Raw genomic sequence first — 21,232 nt, forward strand, 5'->3', positions numbered from 1 at the left:
CTCCAATTGAAATGAGTTCTGAGTTTCAAATCAGTCTGGAGAGTATGTCATGCAGAGGGGGCAGCAGTTCAGTTCAGTCCTGACATGAGGAACAAGCAGATGAACAATGTCACTAGAGCACAAGGCATAAAGGCTTTGTTCTTTGAGGAGAGTAGATAAATATAAGCCAAGAAGAGCCTTGTAAATAAAAGTTAGCCAGTGAGTGTACCTGTGAGCACTCAGAGAAGGCCAGCCAGATTTGGCGGGAGTGACAGTGACTTCCCCTTGCTAGAAAGTGGCACAGTCCCAGCACTGCTGCCTAAGAGCGATCTCTTGAGGTGGAGGATTTTTCCCCACCCGAGTCCCCAGAAGAAGGCTGTTAAGTGGTAGTGGACCGTGGTGGTCCTCAGCACTACCTGTTTGGGCCGTTGGCTCCAGCACCGGCATTACAAAAGCCAGAGCTAGAGCCAAGGCAGTGCAGGTGCAGGAGAGGATAGGAGTGGTTTCTGAATGATAAAGTTGGTTAGAGGGGGTAACATTCTACCTTTTATATAAAGTTTTTGCGTCACATAAACTACGCCTTTTCAGAAAAGATTTTTCAAAGCAGATGTCCATTTGAACCAATTAAAAATCATAACATGCAGATTTGTATCAGTTTGGTGTAAATTTCAGAAATAACGCCAGCACTGATGTGTTTTATCATAGTTCAGTAAGATACTTCACTGTACAGCTGAAAAAAAATGTTTAAGTGGTCATTACTTCTTAGTTATACCTTGAATGCAAAATGTATTCAATTACGTTTTGTTCACATAGTATCTGCTGAGCAAGGAGTAGGTTGTAGTGCTGTTTTTCCAGACTTCAGGGTCACCATTTCCAGGTGGGCAATAATTCAGATACAAAAGCATACTAAAAGTATTCAACTGTGACAAGCAGTTTGTTATTCCATGTGAAAATGTTATATGGCCAACCAATCATGTTGAGGCAGAACTTCTTAAACATTGGATAACATTTTAGACAAGTAGAGATCATAAGGATCAGATGATTTCAATAGTGATACCCTATATAGTGATACAAATTTTTGCAAAGTGAAACAGCGGAAAACAACACTTGCACTTAAGACACATTATAATCAAATGAATTTTAAAATGAACCAAATCATTCATAGAAGAAAAGACACCATTTTTAAGAAAAAACTTCCAGGTTTTATTGACTATTGTGGCTGTATACCATTGTAATTGCCTGACATGTGATGTAAAAGAGAAAGAGAAAGACAGAAGAGTGAAAGAGAGAGACTGAGCAAATAGGAACAGCCAATCACACAGGAAAGTCAGACTTTTCTTATCTGTGATTCTTTGGTTTGCCCAAGCAAAACCTACCAATGACAATGAGAAACATGACAAATTAAACAATTATGTAAAGGAAGGTAAATTTCAGTTTAACACACTAAGGCAACATGTAAGTGGCATCTAAAAACAATTTACAACACAATGAGAGGAAACTGTAGATGCCAAATCTGAAACTAATTGTATTTGAAAACCAGTAAACAACAGATCAGTTAACAACAGAGTTTAATGAGTTAGAATTCAGTGGAAAAACAGCAGAAAGTAGAGCAGAGTATGAGTTATTGGCGTCAGTTAGCTGTTGTCTTTTTGGTGACTTGAGTGTAGATATTGTAATGGGAGGCTCCCAGCATCATGCAGATCAGCAGAGTGGCAGACAGGGGCATCTGATTGATCAGCCAGCTTTCAGCAAAGAAACATGTTGCAATTTTACTGGCTGGGCTTGTCCTAAAACCCACCTGGACGAGGTTCAGTGATTGACATCTAGTGTTTGTTTTTTTCAAACAGGCGTAAATGAATCAGTAGGAAGGAGGGATGAGTTTTTTCTCTTATCTCCATCCTCAACTCCTCCCTTCCTTTCCTCTGTACTCCATCACATAGTGCCCATCACTATGGCCACCCCTGCCCACCAGTGTGGGGGTGGGGGTTAGCCAAAGTTATGAATGGCCAACCTAAACATGTCATTGGTGCACACCCATGCATCGTTAATGTTCTTCAGGATGAAACTCTGATGGAAACCAATTATGGGGTCATCATCCGCCTGCAAACACAAAAAAACGCAACGGATCAGGAAAAGAGTGTCTTGATTTTATTTCTTCTGTTAAACAGTTGGGTTAAGTATATTAAATGTAGCCAAAGCTGGCCGAACCAGTTAAATGTTCCTGTGCAAAAACAAAGATGACTGAATAATGTTAGTTATCTTGGCTTTGTGACATGACCCCTGACAGCTTTCCATAGTACATAAACAATGTAACTGGAGAAATCTTTAGATAAAATTAGGCATTTACATGTGAACTCAGATTTTTCTGTAGGCTGTTTCTATCCAATTCAGGAAGTGAAAAAATAAAGTAAAAACCTGGAAATTGAGACCAGGGCTTACAATTTCAGCATGTGGGAAAAAAAGTGCTTTCATGTGCACTCAAAATTTCTTGGGGATGAGCTGAGTGCAAGACTGCAAACAGCCTGTTTTTAATTCTGAATTATCCTTAAAAAAATCCTACCAAACACCAAGTAATTTTTCATTTTACAGTCAGTGAGTCATGTAACAATGCAACTCTAAAGCAACTCTAAATATTCATTTTAAAAAACAGACTTTATACAATCTCCATGCATTTAATGAAATGGAACCACTCTTCTGATACCATGCAAAGGTAAAGTTACAAGTAGCACAGTCAGATATAGAAACATTAAAAGGATACATGTTCTGTGCCTCTTGTGTCTCTGAGGTGTCAGAAGGATTACATAAAATGGTATTTTTTTGTGCGTCAGCCCTGAGAAGTTTCATCATCCAGAACACTTTTTTTTATCATATAACCATGCACCAAATATATTAAAACAGTACTAAAAGAGTAATAAGATTAAGATAAAGCACCAAAAATTATTTAAGCCAAATGGCCCTTAAGGAATAACATCTTTATGCATTTGTTTCCACAAATAAATGCACTATTACTTACTTTAAGCTGTCCTACAACCATACTCAAGATGCAGCTGTCTGGAGTCGGCTGGTGGTCCTGCGCTGTTATGCTATGCGCTATTTTTGAGAAGGGGAGACTCTGGTACATAAACACATTGAGGGGAAAAACACAACATTAATATAAAGCAGATTTCTTATAGATTGAAAGAAATAAAAATTTAAAACACATATGCCATTTATAATTTATAAATAAAAATGACATCACCATTACATCTCATGTATTTTCATTTAAAACTGCATATGTTGTCTATCACAAGGTTGAACAAAACTGACACAAAAGCATTAGTCCAGAAAGGTCTGTTATCACCGTCTGAACAGTTCAGAACTAGTTTCTTACTAATTCAGTGACAGGAGAGGGTGGATGGAGGAAAGCCCTTTTTATGTTGCGAGTCTGTAGCAGATGCTCAATAAAGCTCCTCTGTCACATTGCCCTTGTACTCTTACTTTAATGCTGTTGTGTCATTGTGTGGTTTTACATTGTGCTATGGCATTGCCGGGGCATAGGAGTTTCACACAGTTTGAAGTTAATGTTACGCAGTTTGAAGTTAATGTTACTTTTAAGAATGTTCCTTCGTAACCATTCTCAAAGTCAATCAAATCTAAATTTTAATTCAACTGATGAGTAAAGTCTAAAGGTAAAAAGATGTTTTCTTACAATCTGACAAGTAGACTAGTTGGGATTTAAATTTTATAAAGTGACAGGAAAATTCATTGCAGGAACATCCATACTACTAACTAGTACTGCCATTGTGATTCTCATACGAGCAACCAGCCAGCTGTTACTTCAGTATATAGCAATAACCAACTACAGAAACTCACAACAAGTTTTTCAACAATCGCTTTTTTCCCTTGGAACTGCTGTCCTTCCCATGTAAGGCATGATGCATCAATCTGTGGAGCACAAGGGACAGAGATAAGCGAAACCAATATGACATTAGCTTTTCTCACTTCTAGCATTTCCTGATTGAGAGTTGTACAACAAGAATAAAAGCCAGAAGTATAGTCTTGGAAAAAGAATATGCAAAGGGATGGCTATTATGTCATTAATTCATGACAAAAGCTTGTATGTTACAGTTTCAGTTGAAAAACAACAATAATCCTAAATCTTCCCCACTAAAAAGTCGCTTCTTAACAAATGGTGTCACCAGAATGTTCAGCTTAATGATGTATTTGCAATGGCAGATCTTAGAAATTCAGTATCATGTAGGGCAGTGGTTCTCATCATTTTTCAGCGATGTAACTCCTGTGAAAAGTTTTTTCAGCCAAGTACCCCTTAAACAGCGCAATACTTTTCTGGTTGAAAAGGAAGACATTACACAGTGCTGCGACAGCCGTCTTATTTATCAAACTCTGTAACTGATAAACACTTTCAAATTTCAAATATTTTATTTCAAACATTTTTTAATGTTAAACACGCAAGACTAAATTCATGGCAAATCTTCTCATCACTAAATGTGGGTATTCAAACTAATGTAGTGAAAAAAAAGTGACTGGACAGGAACAGAACCATTTAAAACCAGGCGCAATACATTGCTCAGCTGCATTGGTCTCTCAAACTATTTTCTGTCTCATAGAACTAAATTAGAAGAACTTAAAACCTGCAAAAATTAACTTAATTTTAAAAAGACAGCTTAGTGCCTCTTCTTGGGTTCATAATAAAGATCTCTTCTCAAACTGAAATCATGAACTTAGTTGCAAACATTTCTTCACAAAAAAATAAATCATTATCCTATTCATGAACGGAGTGATTGTGAATACAGTGATTGACAGGCATGTGCCAGTGTGGGCAAACCATCCTGCCATGGGGGAGACTCAGGGGGTTTTAGGGCAATTAAATTTAATAGCTTACAAAATATAAAATCTAGTTTATCCACTTAAGGTCCTTGCACACCAGAGGCAACTGAAATATTTATTTTTCAAACCTGTAGCAGGTCAATACAAGCTTCCACACCAGCACAAAATTACGGCAGATATTTGTTCAAACCGTGGTTGATTTTTTTCCAAGTTTCGCTCCGATAAGCACACTTGTGGTCAATCAAAACACTCGCTGCTGTCAAGTTTTAAGGCAGACAGAGGAGCAAAAACATCCTCCCAAACACCAACATGATCTTGCTTTTCATATCTGTCTGTAGTCAGTGCTTGTGTTTTTTCCTTACGTGGTAAGAGTGGGGAATGGGTAGCCCAACGTGTCCATGTGAACATAAATGCGCTACTGCTGGAGCAGTTCACAAACTAATGGAACTTTAGTCCAATTAAATTTCTAATAACACAGTCTCAACTGACCTCAGCAATGGCTAATAAATGCTCCAGACCAGTCAGCTCACTGAAATGACTCCTATGACCAGTCTGTCACACAAACAGGTGAGCCAATTGGTGCGCTGTGGGTGGAAGTTAACTCCTCTACAGCAAACCTTAGCAATGCCCTCATTATTATTATTGATAATATTTAACATAAAATGAATGAAAAGTCGGTCCATTCTCTTAGCAAACTTGGCCGGCACAGTGAAACAAAATGGCACTGACCTCCTGGCTGTGTGTCAAAGTGCCGTGACGCATGGACTGGAGGAGAGAGGGAGAAACCTCCTTTTGTCTTCCGCTCCCATATTGTCAATGTTTATCAGAGGACAGGAGAAAATACACCGCAGACATTCGCCGCGCAAATGTTTTGTTGCAATGTGCATAATATAGTCTCAAACTCATGTTGTTCCTGATGTGCATAGAAAGGTGCTATTTTTCAAATAGTCTACATACAGTGGCTTGCAAAAACACAGGTACATCTCAAAAAATTAGAGTATCGTGTAAAAGTTCAATATTTTTGGTCACTCTTTTCTGAAAGTGAAACCCATATATTATATAGACTTGTTACACAAAGAGTGAAGAACTTCAAGCCTTTATTTCTTGAAATGTTGATGATTATGGCTTACAGATATGAAAACCCAAAATTCAGTCTCAAGAAATTAGAATATTACATAAGACCAATTAAAAAAGGGATCATTTAAATAGAAATGTCAGGCTTCTGAAAAGTATGTTCATTTCTATGCCTTCAATACTTGGTTGGGCCTCCTTTTGCATGAATTACTGCATCAATGCAGCATTGCATGGAGGCAATCAGCCTGTGGCACTGCTCAGGTGTAATGGAAGCCCAGGTTGCTTTGATAGCGGCCTTCAGGTCATCTGCATTGTTGGGTCTGCTGTCTCTCACCTTCCTCTTAACAATACCCCATAGATTCTCTATGGGTTTCAGGTCAGCCCAGTTTGCTGGCCAATCAAGCACAGTAACACCATGGTCATTGAGCCAGCTTTTGGTACCTTTGGCAGTGTGGGCAGGTGCCAAGTCCTGCTGGAAAATGAAATCAGCATCTCCATGGTGCTTGTCAGCAGAAGGAAAAGTGCTCTAAAATGTCCTGGTAGATGGCTGCGTTGACTGTGGACTTCAGAAAACACCAACACCAACACCAGCAGATGCCATGGCAGCCCAAATCATCACTGACTGTGGAAACTTCAAACTGGACTCCAAGCAACGTGGATTCTGTGCCTCTCCACTCTTCCTCCAGACTTGGGGACCTTGATTCCAAATGACATGCAAAATGTACTTTCATCTGAAAAAAGGACTTTAGACCACTGAGCTACAGTCCAGTTGTTTTTCTCCACAGCCCAGGTAAGACGCTTCTGACCTTGTCTCTGGTTCAGGAGTGGCTTGACACAAGGAATACCACATTTGTAGCCCGTGTCTATTGGTCTGTGCCCCAGTCCAGCCTCAGTCCACTCCTTGTCAAGCTCCCCCAAATTCTTGAATGGATTTTGCTTGACAATCATCTCAAGGCTGTGGTTCTCCTGTATGCTGGTGCACCTTTTCCTACCACACTTTTTCCCTCCACTCAACTTTCCATGAATATGCTTGGATACAGCACTCTGTGAACAACCAGCTTCTTTATCAATGACCTTTTGTGGCTTACCCTCTTTGTGGAGGGTGTCAGTGACTGTCTTCTGGACATCTGTCAAGTCTGCAGTCTTCCCCATGATTGTGTAGCCTACTGACCCAGACTGAGAGACCATTTAAAGGCTCAGGAAACCTTTGCAGGGGTTTGGAGCTCATTAGCTGATTAGGGAGTGACACCATGACTTTCCAATATTGAACTTTTTCACAATATTCTAATTTTTTGAAACACAGAATTTTGGGTTTTCATATCTGTAAGCCATAATCATCAACATTTCCAGAAATAAAGGCTTGAAATACTTCACTCTATGTGTAACAAGTCTATATAATATATGGGTTTCACTTTCAGAAAAGAGTGACCAAAAATATTGAACTTTTACATGATATTCTAATTTTTTGAGATGTACCTGTATTCAAACCCCTTGAACTTTTCCACATTTCTTCACATTACAACCACAAACGTAAATATATTTTATTGGGATTTCATGTGATAGATAAACCTAAAGTGTCATATAATTGTGAAGTAAAAGGAAAATTATACATGGCTTTCAGCATTTTTAACAAATAAAAATCTGAAAACTGTGGTGTGCAAAAGCATTCAGTCCCCTGGAGTAAATACTTTGTAGAGCCACCTTGCTGCAGTTACAGCAGCAAATCTTTTGGGGTAGGTCTCAACCAACTTTGCACATCTAGAGACTCATTCCTCTTTGCAAAATAGCTCGAGCTCAGTCAGATTTGATGGAGGGCATCTGTGAACAGCAATTTTAAAGTCTCACCACAGATTCTCAATGGGTTTTAGGTCTGCATTATGACTGGGCCATTCTAACATATGAAAGTGCTTCAATCTAAACCATTCCATTGTAGCTCTGGCTGTATGTTTAGGGTCGTTGTCCTGCTGAAAGGTGAACTTCCATCCTAGTCTCAAGTCTTTTGCTGATACTAACAGGTTTTCCTCTAACATTGCCCTGTATTTGGCTCCATCTATCTTGCCATCAACTCTGACCAGCTTCCCTATCCCAACTGAAGAAAAGCATCCCTGCAGCATGATGCTGCCACCCCCATGTTTCACAGTGGGGATGGTGTGTTCAGGGTGATGTGCAGTGTTAGTTTCTGCCACTCATTGCGCCTTGCATTTAGGCCAAAATGTTCAATTTTGGTCTCATCCGACCAAAGCACCCTTTTCCACCTTTGGTGTGTCCCCCACAAGGGGGTTTGCAAACTGCAAATAAGACTCCTTATGGCTGTTTTTCAACAATGACTTTCTTCCTGCTACTCTTCCATAAAGGCCAGATTTGTGAAATGCACAAACAATAGTTGTCCTGTGGACAGGTTCTCCCACCTGAGTTACCATGGGCCGCTTTGTTGCTTCTCTAATCATTGCTGTCCTTGCCCCGCCTGTAAGTTTAGGTGGACGGACATTTCTCCGTAGGTTGGTAGTTTTGCCATGCTCTTTTTTGTTTTGTATGATGGATTGAACAGTGCTCTGTGAGATGTTCAAAGCTTGGGATATTTTTTTTTTTTCAGACCTAACTCTGCTTTAAACTTCTCCACAACTTTATCCCTGACCTGTCTGGTGTGTTCCTTGGTCTTCATGGTGCTGTTTGTTCACTGATGTTCTCTAACATATGTCTGAGGCCTCCACAGAACAGCTGTATTTATACTGAGATTAGATTACACACAGGTGGACTCTATTTACTAATTAGTTGACTTCTGAAGGCAATTGGTTGCACTGGATTTTATTCATGGGTATCAGACTCCAGGGGGCTGAGTACTTTTGCACACCACATTTTTCAGATTTTCATTTGTAAAAAATGCTGAAAGCCATGTATAATTTTCCTTCCACTTCACAATTATGTGGCACTGTGTGTTCGTCTATCACACAAAATCCCAATAAAATATATTACGTTTGTAGTTGTAATCTGAAGAAATTTGGAAAAATTCAAGGGGTTTGAATACTTTTGCAAGCCACTGTTTATTATAAAATCTCATGTACCCCCTGGAGTGCCTTCATGTACACCCATCTGAGAACTACTGATGCAGGGAACCAACACAGATTGCTAAATAAACACTGCCTGCAGTACTGCCGATGCTGCGCCAACCCGCCTGTCAATCTCATGCTCCCTTTTACCCTGACTCGTGAACACAACACCAATGCATAGAGATGGCCATGCAATAATACTAGAAAAACTGTTGTACAGAACAACACATACAAAAAAACACTCTCTAAAAACAAACTGAAAACTTGAAGTTTTTCTCCCAATGATTGATGACGCTGTATGTCAGGGGAAAGCCCTGACATACCATATGAAAGGAATGAAATTAGTATCACCAGATAATAGCTCAAAAAAATCAATTATCAGTATTAAGGATACATGAATATTTCTTTCAATATTTACAGCTGATACACTGACTTTATTTATCAACAGATACATATCACAGAATGAATAGGCCTCCCTTGGCTGGAGTTTGTTTTTTTTCCCATCTTCATTCCTAAAATTCTTAAGTGTGATCAAAGGGCTGAAGTTTTAGGTCTGAACTATTTTTAGTTTAATTTCTAAACTTGCAAATAGTGTGTTTTTTGTGTGTTTTGTGTTGTATTATTTCAAGTACTTCAGTTTCACTGCAAAATATAAGCCCCATAAAAAAGGGCTGCACTTATATGTTATGCTCTACACAACCAAGTGTCTGTCAGCAGGTTGTTACAGGAGTCTTAGTGTCTTTTATAAAGGCATGTGGAGTAAACACGGGTAAACCCGCTAACAATAGGCAAGTGACTCCTTTCCCATTGCAAGTAGACCCGGGTCTGATCGCCAGCAGACAAGTTGCATGGCTGTTTTTTTTTCCTCTGGTGTGTCAAGCTGATGTCATCACGTTGCTTTTCTAGCTCAGTCTTTCTATAACAAAGACATCTGCTGAGAATAATTAATGTTCTACTGACATATTCAGCTCCTACAGCCTTGAATTTCTCATGGATTATCCAGTAAAGCGCAGCACTTCCTACTTAGAGCGCAGCCAAATAAAGTGAAGGAGAACCTGTTCTAAATAATATTTCAATTTCAAATTTCACATCTATCTGCTTCTTGGAAATATTAGGCAAACATCGATCTTTTTAATGATTAAAACAGAAACTTCAGCCTGCCAAACTCCAGTCTCCTCCATCAGCTGTCATCCAGCTTAACAGCTGATGGAGTAGACGGCAGAGTTTTCACAATGAGATTTAAGGGGGAAAACTAAAAAAAGAATATATAGTCATTTCCAAGGAGCAGACATATGATAAGGGGAAATAGAAACAACCTCTCAGAAAAATCTCTCATTCTCCAGCTGCTTTTTTAAGCAGGAAGCGCTACACTTCCTGTGATAATCCATGAGAAATCCAAGGCTGTAGAAGCCTGACTTGTTAAAGAAAAAATTAAAGCTTTAGCAGATATCTTCATTATGACAAGAGTGAGCCAGAAAAGCATTTTTGTGTTTATATGTTCCGTTAAACTGCGCTGCAGTGTTGGAAACCTCTGCCTTTACTCCTCTCTCGTCCAGCAGCAGCGCGCATCAGGCTTTAATGTGCAGCTGACGGGTGAAGGTTCTGTGTAATAACAAACAAAAAAGAGGATCGATGTGATCATTTCCAAGAGGCAAATAATGCAATAAATAAATAAATGAAAGGTTAATAGATTATGTCGTTTGAAAAGGATCTATCTTTCCAGCTGCACACAGACAGGACGCACAGCGCTTTATGAGCTAATCCATGAGATTTTAACAGGCTGAATGAGCTAAATCTGTCCTTGGGGGAAAAAAAATATTCTCAGCGGATATGTTCATTATGACATGGGCATTTTTGTGTTTATATGCGCTGTTAAACTGCGCTGCCATGCTGTGAAACTTCTGCCTTTAAACTCCTGCCTCCTCAGGCTTAAACGCACAGCTGACAGAATAAAGTTTCTGTGCAACAACAACAACAACAACAACAACATCCCGTGTTCACCCAGGTGTGACGTTCCCATTGGAGCCGATCGGAGGCGAACCGATAAAAACCCGTGTCCATTGCAGGGTCAGTCGATCCGGGTCTGAATGCCGATTAGAGCCTTTCCCACTGCCGACAGGAGCCGATTGTTAGGGGGTTTAAACGGGTTTTTCAGCCAGTGGGAAAGGGGTATTACAAATACATTTTACATTAAATGTAAATGTATTCCAAAGAAATTAATGCTTTTAATTAAAAAACCTATATTTGAAAGCAACTACATTATCTTTTCTGGTGTAGAGTAAAATTCAATGCCTGCTTCAATAACAGACGGTCACAATTAAAGACACAGCTCAGTTCTAGTACAGCAGAGGCTTGAGGTCCATTACAAGAGAAAAAATTCTGTATACCTCAGTATCGGCTAAACTGAGTTTGGAAATCTTGTCATATTGGATATCAGCAAAACTTCAATGCTATGCATCTCCAATTGACACTTCTCTGATATGAGGAGGAAGTGGGGCGATTTAGTCAGTGAGCATGACCACATAACTCTTCTCAGAATTGAATAAGCAGGTGACAGGGATTCAAGCTACCAGTTTTCTCTGACAAATCCTACATTCAGTTACTTTTAGTGTTCCACCACTGTGGCTGGCAGTTTAAGCAAATATCAAAACCTGCATTGGTGGATGCCGAATTTCCAACCCTGGCTTACGAATATGCATGCATACAACAATCAGTTTCATCCCACTGTTGTCCAGGTGTTGTCTCACTCAACAGTGGACATTTTTTTGTCCTAGGCACATTTTGCATTGTCCCTGAAACATCAGGATGTCTTTAGTGCTTTAGAGAAATATATGAAGAACAATCTGAAACGGTCTAAATGGTGAGTGCTGCACAGCAAACCATCATTATGTTAATACCAACCAATGTTTTTTGTTGTGTTTGTTAGCTTGCTTGCCTGTAACTTGGACAGGTCGGGAACAAATGATGAAATTTTGGTTTGGTAGAGGCAACGATCATGACTGAGCCTTCTTTCTGGAGCAAGCCATAGGTATTTTAACAAAGTAACTCAATGCACTGTAACTTAAAAAATCTAGTACAAACAGGCTTTTCTTGCTTGATATAATTTATTGAATATCCATAGAGGGATCAGTAGGATTAGTAGCAGTAGTAGCAGTTATTTTAGAAAATCATTCCTTAGCATTCCACTTATCAAACAGTTCTTTATCATTAGACATTTTGTGCGTAAGCACACTTGGAAGTAGTTGTTCGTTACAGTCAAAGATACTGAGAATAAATGTGAAAAGTCATCCCTATTTTACACATTAATATCTTTTTCACTTACATATATTGATCCAAGTTGTGTTCTGTCGGTGTCAAACATATGATAGTAGTGCGACACAAAGCTGGATCCTATGTGTTCCCACACCGGCTGGTCCACCATCCTGACTCACCCTGCAAGAAACCAAGGGAGAAAAAGAAAAAGATCAACGTAAGAAAGTAATACACTTGTGAAAATTGAAATTACACAGAAAAACAAAGACAAATTCCAGCAAAAGTCAGACTTGTTGAATGCTCCTTATTCATTACAATAAAGCCAATGGGGTTGGTCTGCCAAAAAAGGATAAAAATGGAGTGATTACACTATAGCCTCAAGTCCAGAAACCTCAACCCAAGTGAACATAAGACAATTAGTGTTTGTATGAAGTTAGAAAAATCTACTTGTATTATTTTGCCCAAAGGTGGACTTTTGAAATGAATGCAACACCTGTACCAACTGTGTTTCAATTGAACACGATTTTTTAATTTCTCCAAGTCTGACTAACACACCAAGATAATACAGTGGGAGATCAATTTAGCCTTGCTTGTATACTAGGGTTGCATTATTCACTGTAAAAATAAAAATTATACAACCTCAGTCCATACATGTAAGAAATCTAATTTCCTTGTCAGTGTTTTCCCTACCAATTTATTAGGGGGGCAGGACGCCCCCCTTGAAGGTCCGAGTTGATTTTATTTAACTGTATTTCTATATAGCACCAGATCACAACAGAGGTCATTTAAGGATGCCTTTCCTATAGAGCAGTGGTAGGCAACTGGCAGCCCATGGGCCAAAATTGGCCCGCCGCCAATAATACCTGGCCCACCAGATGGCATTGATTAAAAAACTGATTTGAAATATATATATTTGCTATCACAAAAACAACAATTCCACACAGATTTCATAACATTAATTCAAAAGTCGAGACAAAATATGATAAAATAAAATAAAGCAGCATCTGCTTGACTTCAGATACACACTGGCTTGAGGTAGGAATTTAATTGGCACATGTGTGCCCTGAGAAAAAGGAGAAAAAAAAGAAAATTCACTCTCTGTGTGCCACTGTAACAGACAAAGTGCAAAATCTGTTTCACTGAATTAAAACAAGTAACAAACTTGGCTGAAAGATCAGATAAATACATAACAGCCTGTAGAAAATTCATTGGTTCTAAATAAATAACTTCATTAAATTATCTTTTTGTACAAGATATAATAGTATAGATGAAGAAAAAAGTATTTCTTAGTAGGAAAGACAGGTTTTGCCTGATGATTTTGGCCCACCATTGAGTTGGTCAGAAAAAAATTTGGCCGAGGCCAAACTTAGTTGCCGACCCCTGCTATAGAGCAAGCAGGTCTCCACCTTGTCCCTTTATTTAACAAACTAAATAACCTCATGTTATGTTAAGAGTTCCCCATGTAAATGGTTTATCCACTAAGTATGCACCATATGAACCGACATCTCGCCTCTTTTATGTCCCAGATAGTCAAACAAACGCTGAATTTTGGCGTGAGATTGCAGCAACTGTGCACAATTTATTTAATTCTTGCAACAGGTCTGACATTTGTAATTCAGGAAATCCTGCAATCCCCGTATATTATGCTGCAAACTGACAAACTGGTGGGAAACATGGTTAAAATTATTGACAGTTGGGCTCATGTCCGCACCAACTCCCTCCTGATCTTCTGACCACAGCAGGCAGAAATACACAAGGCCCTTCACTGGTGTGACGGGTCAGGTGTGTCTTGAATATCAGAGGGGATCAGTTCCTATACAGACTATGACTGAGTGGCCCATCCACGGGTCACCTGACAATCTTTTGATCATTTTAAAATTCCTTCATCCGGACTCAATAAATTGGTGGACGATCCCTTCTGTCTTTTTATTCCTCGCATGCATGTTTCTCATTGCCCCTGATGCTATTGCCGGTATTCATGATCGTTATTTACACTCTCAAATAAACCTCTATATATACATATACATATATATATACACATATATATATATACATATACATATATATACATATATACATATATATACATACATATATACATATACATATATATACATACATATACATATATATACATACATATATACATATACATACATATACATATATATACATATACATATACATATATACATATACATATATACATATATATACATACATATACACATATATATACATATACATATATACATATATATACATACATATACATATATATATACATACACAGATATACATATATATACATACATATACATATATACACATATACATATATACATATATATACATACATATACATATATATATACATATATATATACATATATATGTACATACATATATATACATATATATATATATATATATATACACTAGTATATAGATAGTATATAGTATACAGTGTATATACATATATATGTATACAGTGCTTAACAAATTTATTAGACCACCTGTCATATTTGTCTCAAAGACCATCCAGCATCATGAAGTGTTTTAATGTGGATGCTTTCATTTTCAGTGAGCTCTCCACATTTTACAAATTTGAACAGGAATGAGGAATTTCAAACTGAATTTACCAAAATTTGAGCCAGCTCACTGGGCTTCTCTGAGAAGTCAGAAATTAATCAAGCATAACATTCAACCACTGAAACTCATTTTTCTGTTCAGGAATGCAAGTAAATAACTATAATTTGACGTATTCATCAAGAAATAGTAATGTGCTTTACTATTTTTTCAGTTTTTTTGTAAATCAGTAAATTTGAAAATTCATGGATAACAATAATAATTATATTTTAGAATTAAAATTATCATTTTGGTTAAAGAGCTTCTACATATTGGTGTATTAACCATTGCAGAAATATAAAAAATGATTTTGGTAATTACCAATGCTGTTAATTTAGGGCAGCTGTGGCATAAACCTTACTTTAGGTGGTGGTCTAATAAATTTGTTAAGCACTGTACATATATAACATTTCCCTACACAACAAAAACAGGTAACTAATGAGTGTGTTTCTCAATGATTTATTTATTTTCACCCTTCGAAAGCTTAGGGCTCTTAAACATAAAGAAGGCATGGTCCCACTCACAATGTCATGACGGTAGATACTGTTGTGCAGCGCAGAGTAAGACGTGTTTCGTCTCTTTATTAAATGCCAACATCAGATTGACTAAATTCCCGTGATCGACCAAATTCTTGACAACCATCAATCATCGATTAATTGTTCCTATCCCTAGTAGGAGTATTGACAAATGATCACACAGGCATAGAGACAACAGGAGGAGATGGAGACATGCAATGTGTGTGGATAATAGTGATGAGAGAGAAAATAAGTAGATAAATTCAGTGGGGGACACACAAGTTTCATTAATATTGGAGCACATTTACCAGAAGACATAATCTTACCTATTATAAATATGCTATATGTTACAATAAACTGTTTCTTAAATAATCATTTGGCTATTTATTTTTTAAATCTTTCAGATGTCAGACTCATTTGCATGTTGGGAGGCCTTTTCGGCAGCATGGGTAAACTTCACACTTAATATTGGTCTGTGATACAATCCCAAAGTACTCCTGATGTGGCAGGTAGGCAAAAAAGTTTAGAAAGAAAGAAAGAGACAGATAATGAGTAGGGGATTATTTCAGTTTTCTGTCTTCTATATAGACGGCATAAACAGTCCATCACCATATTTTTAGTAATCAAACACTGGGTCAGCAGAGGCACATGTAAACAAGCACTAGTTTATGTAGCAGAAATAAAACTGCAGGTTTTATAGGAAAGAAAAAAAACCTCCAAAAATAGAGTTTGGCATAGTGGCCGACAAGCACTGATGATAGATTTTCATTTTATTATGTACTGTTTCTGTTTTTGAAATGGTGTACCATTAGTTTTAGTTGAACAGTCTTACTATTTATCACTTGGAAAAAAATAATCATGGTTAGTTAATCCTTAACACTCCACAACACCGTGTGTTTATGTCCTTAGGCTCAAAATGGGGCCTGTACCTCATTTTTGGTGCATCCTGCATAGAATGAAAACAACGTGACACCTTGCGCACCATGATTAGCCCATGGCTTAGGCTATACAACATTAGTTTTACCAGAAGGACACAGCAGTAAACTTTGTATACACCAACGCATCATGGGACATTAGCACCCCCGCCACCTGCCAAATGTGGGTAATTTTTAGCAGCATATTCATTACCTTAAAAAACATTAAATTGAGAATCTCTCCTTCGGAAGTATCTATACAATAGAAAGGGTTGTTTTAAGCAATTCCAAAGTAAATGCAGTAAATTATAAAATAAGTTCATTCCCTTTTATATCCCATTAAAAAGCAACAGTGCAGCTTATGTTCATGGCTTGGAATTTACATGTTTCAGCACACCATAATTCTCAGGGAGAAGCTAAGATCTCTTAACAGTCACAATTCCCTTTGCAGTTGAATAATTTCTGTCACTTAGGACAGAAGTGGCTGGTATGGAGAGGCATGCTTTTGCTAGAGGAGAAAGCAGTGTTTTCTTTCCACCACTAGAGTGGACAGCTCCACTTCACAACACTGCTACATCATTGATTAACTTTTGCTGAGGAGTTACATTAATCACACCTTCAGTGACACAACGCACTTGTCTGAAAGGTTCTATTTAAGTGGTTTCTTGATACACAACAAATTGGGCAGTAATCAGGCCTGCAAAGGCCAGTAAAGTTGAACTCAGCTTTCCTAGAACTGTGGTTAATCACAGTTAACTCATGATTTAACAAGGGGGCAATTACTTTTTCACATAGGGCCAGATAGGTTTAGATTTTTTCCCTTAACAAATCAACTCATCAGTTAGAAAGCGCATTTTGCATTTACTTGGGTTGCCTATGTAAGATATTAAATTTGGTTTGATGATCCAAAACATTTAATTTTTATAAATCTGCATAAAAAAACAGGAATCAGAAAGGGGGCAAATACTTTTTCACAGCACTGTATTGTCATAGCATTTTAGGCAAAAAAAAGAGATATAAACAAATAATGGAGTGACTGAGGCAGAGAGACAAATTTCTTAACAGCACAGTCTAGATTTGGTGAGGAAGCTAAATGGTTTTGAATAAAGTTGATGCCTTTTACGGACAAACTTCAAAATAAATGTTATCAATAGAAACAAAAATATAGAACGCTTATGTTAAGAAAAGGGTAATTTTGTAAGGTAAGTTTAGCTTAGGTAAAGAGGTCAAATTTTGTTAATGGACATTACTTGACTACAAATGAATGATAATACTCTGAGACTACTAGAATTCAAAACTTCGTTTTTTCGTCAGCTTGTCGCCAGAAAGCCTGCTTATGCTGAACTTGCTGTGTGTTGAGGGAAGAGAGGTAAAGAGAGAAATACATCTTGTCCCCTCTAAATCTTGGCATTTAGTGTCTGTACGTTCTCATACTTTGCATTTAAGATTTTTTTTTAAACAACAGAGTAGTTTTCTGATTGTTATTCTTGCACAAAACACTGTATCAAAATACACAAAATATTGCTTTTTAGTTTAAAAGCTATTGCAAGTATCTTAATCAGTTCTCTTACAAATTCCCATCTGGTAAAATTAACAAAATATGAAATCTTTTCAGGTAGATGAAACCTCAGTGAGCAGAACTTTCAACTGAGCATATGATGTGTTCAACTGAATCTAAAATAACCACAACATCTTTATTTTAACTGATTTATTTACCTATTTATTTATCTATCTATCTATATGGGGGGGGGGTGTCAATGACAGCCAACATATGCAACTCTTGCCATAATATTAAAAAGCAATCAAGGGTGCTTTTTGGTTCACCATCATTTCTAGATTAAAAAAACGAACAGTGAAGAAATTTTAAACCCAGAAAGAAGCTGAGCTAAAGTTAGTAGCAGTAACCCCTCCTCTCGTGTTGTGTTTACTCAGAGCCTCACACTCACTGATAATCAATCTTGCCTGTCTTTTTTTCAGTAGTTCTAATAGCTTGAGGGGAAAAAAATTGAAAAAAGTTACACAAGATGGACATTTTTAGTGCACTGAATAGCATAGAGGCAAAAAAGTGTTACAGAGTTTAATGAATGAATACATATTCTATCTTGCCTCCAAAACTGGACCAGTGTGCGTCTTCTCAAATCTTACTTTGTAAAAATACTGATCAATATTGTAAGCTATAGTGTGACTGATTTTAGGTATGCTTAAATATAGCCATGATTATAAACTTCTTACTAAACGTCATGAAAGCCGACCAAGATTTAAACTATGGCAAAACAACCCAAGGTCGGACTTACCATCGAGTGGACATTACTGCCATGCTGGGAAAAAAAAACTGTAAGGTTATACAGTTAGAACGGCTTAGACGTGCTATGTTCATCACGCCGTCTCACCACTTGATGACACTGACAGCACAAGTCATGTGGTTCTACATAACGATACACTGTTGTTACTGGTAACCCGAAAGCCCTGAAACAGGCCTACGCTTCGACGGTTAAGTAGAAATGACAACACACCACTATAAACACCGCTGAGACACTTTTATGTTGATTAGACTCTCGGGCATATAATACGAGGTCGGTCGTAGAAAAAGTCAGTTATATACTAACATTTAGGATGATAAATGAAAGGCTCATGTGTAGCTAGTTATCGTAAGCTAGCTAGCAGACACTAGCGTTTGAGCTGTCTTGTTTGCTAACATTGATAGCCTGTGATTGTAATACATTTCGTATACCTCCGAGCTAGCTAATGTTAGGCGTCAGATAAATTATATTTTCATGTGTTACCCAACTGGCAGGCGACGCTTGCCTTTGCGCCGGTAGCTAAAAATATCCCATCTACTCCAAACGTGAAGCTTCCGGGGCCCGCGCACATAGTTCTAGAGCCCTGGAGCAGCTACCCTGTACAGGCGCGCCCAATGTTAGCCTTCAACTGGAGAGGGGTAGGCAGTTACAGTGTTTATGTCCATATATTAGTTTCCAGTGCCGTATTAAATCAGTACTTACAGTTTTACAACACGTGTTCATTGACTATTGTCAACGAGACTTCCCTAAAAATTAGTAATATGGTCTTACCTCTTACCAACGCCGAGGTCGGCTGTACGATCGCAGTGTGTCTGCTATTTTTCGAAGGCACGCACTCAACGCAGTACGCGACCCGATGGATTGTGGGGATTGTAGTCGTTATGAGCAAAACTCTATTTTTGTTATGCTTAACATTATTTAAAGTCACACAAATTGTCAAATCGAGCTGTTATGGCGTTTGCTACAGTTTTCTTGGGTAGAGAATATAGGAAGTCAAAATTCAATTCTAACATCAGTTTCTGAAGAACCTTTTGGCCCATGTTATTTTATGATAATAGCCTGCCGGTATAAGGAAATAGATTTACTTTTATCCCTCAGGATTTGCTAAATCTTTATTTAGGCTCAAGTAGGCAAGAATGAGCTATGGGCCCTTTTTGCTATACCAGAGAAAGCTCTTCAACAGTGTGGGAGTTTTCTTAACAAGCTAAAGATGATGCCAAAAATGCAAATTCAAGATGTGCCTACAGTTTGTCATACCACTTACCAACAAGATCTACCACTTAGAACAGATAAGCAGATGCAAGCGACAGGGCATGTTTTATATCATTATAAAGTAATCAACATGCAGGTTTGATGAGTGAGATAAAGGAAGGATCATGTTCTATCATGCAAATTGCAAGTCAAGAAGACAGTGTAAATCATGGGTGCACAGTATTATTGGAAGGATATCAGTATCAGCAGATTTTAACTGATAAAGGTAATTATAGGAATTGAAAGATTGAACATTTCTATCAGAAGTTACGGATGTGCATTTCAACAAAAAATACTATTCAAAAGTTACAAGCTAGTCCAAAGAGATGGACTGGGATGTAAGCGTGACTCAAACATTTAACAGAAATTGCCTGTAATAGGTTAACAGGTATACCATTAACCTTGCAAAGCAGATGGATACGCATGTTTCCTTGTTTCTCACTGGCGAATCCATCTTGCAAAGCTCTCGTCTGAACCGCTTGGGCCCGGTTAGAAAGTGACAGGACCAATCAGCAATGAGGGGCAGTACTTTCAGGCACAGCAAAGTCCTGACGTAAACAAGCAGCAAGAGGCCGGTGCAATTATAGCGGGCGAGCTTAGCTTGGATGCTGCTAAAGCGCCAGTTTTATCAGAACTTGACAACAATTCTTCATCAAAAGAAGAACAAAGAACAGCAGTGTGTTGTTTTCTTTTCAAAAACGACAAAAGCCGAGTACTTATATGTCTATAGTTTCCATGTTTCGCGTTATTCCTCTGTAGCTGCACACATGCAGCTCGATAGCTGCTACATCACGTGTTATTTTGCTCTTATTGGCTCATAGAGATGTGACAGACAGAACGTTCATCCAATCACACTGTGTTTTTTTCCATCCATCTGGCATGTCAGGTTAGTATGCCATTGCTTGGTGTTAATTCAAATTTATTAAATTATGTTTTATTCAACAACACAACGTTTAATAGATCAGTAAAATAGATCTCTTTCTGAGTTAAGAAAAGTAAAATGATTTTCTGAGTTCAGTTGTGTTATTGGACCAAACTGTTTTCTTTTTTTGTTTAATGGCAGTTAGCAAACAGCTTGCAGTAATACCACAGTCACTATCTAGGAGGAGGAGTACTGCATTAAAACCATGCAAATATAATAATGGAAAAATATACTTTAAAATAAGGATAAAAGACGCATGAAAGCTTCAACTTCTGAAGAAAAAAAAAGATGAGTAACAAACACATTTACCATCCCCCACTTCACCTTATAAGACAAATAATAAATCTATTGAGTCTAAATACTGATTTATGCTTCTGCGTCGCATCCACAGCATAGCTGCGCGTTGCCCTCTGCGTCGACGCGCACCGCCAAAAAATTCTAACTATGCGTTGCGGTGACGCAGACCGCAAGGGCTGTGATTGGTCCAGTCAAAACGTCATCCAGGTCCCTCAGTGGGCGAACC

At 38.0% G+C, this 21,232-nt stretch overlaps 1 protein-coding gene across 1 annotated transcript; it reads right to left on the reverse strand.

Moving 5' to 3' along the window:
- Positions 1 to 1,158: 1,158 nt before the first annotated feature.
- nutf2 (nuclear transport factor 2) lies at positions 1,159 to 19,381 on the reverse strand. Its single transcript, XM_041795269.1, has 5 exons — positions 19,308 to 19,381; positions 12,250 to 12,359; positions 3,832 to 3,903; positions 2,993 to 3,091; positions 1,159 to 2,079 (listed from the first exon to the last, which is right to left on the reverse strand). The coding sequence occupies exons 2-5, from the start codon at positions 12,346 to 12,348 to the stop codon at positions 1,966 to 1,968; spliced, it is 384 nt and encodes a 127-aa protein (XP_041651203.1). The 5' UTR covers positions 12,349 to 12,359; positions 19,308 to 19,381; the 3' UTR covers positions 1,159 to 1,965.
- Positions 19,382 to 21,232: the final 1,851 nt, after the last annotated feature.

Source organism: Cheilinus undulatus, linkage group 9, assembly GCF_018320785.1.
Source record: "Cheilinus undulatus linkage group 9, ASM1832078v1, whole genome shotgun sequence".
In the NCBI taxonomy this organism is placed as follows: domain Eukaryota; kingdom Metazoa; phylum Chordata; class Actinopteri; order Labriformes; family Labridae; genus Cheilinus; species Cheilinus undulatus.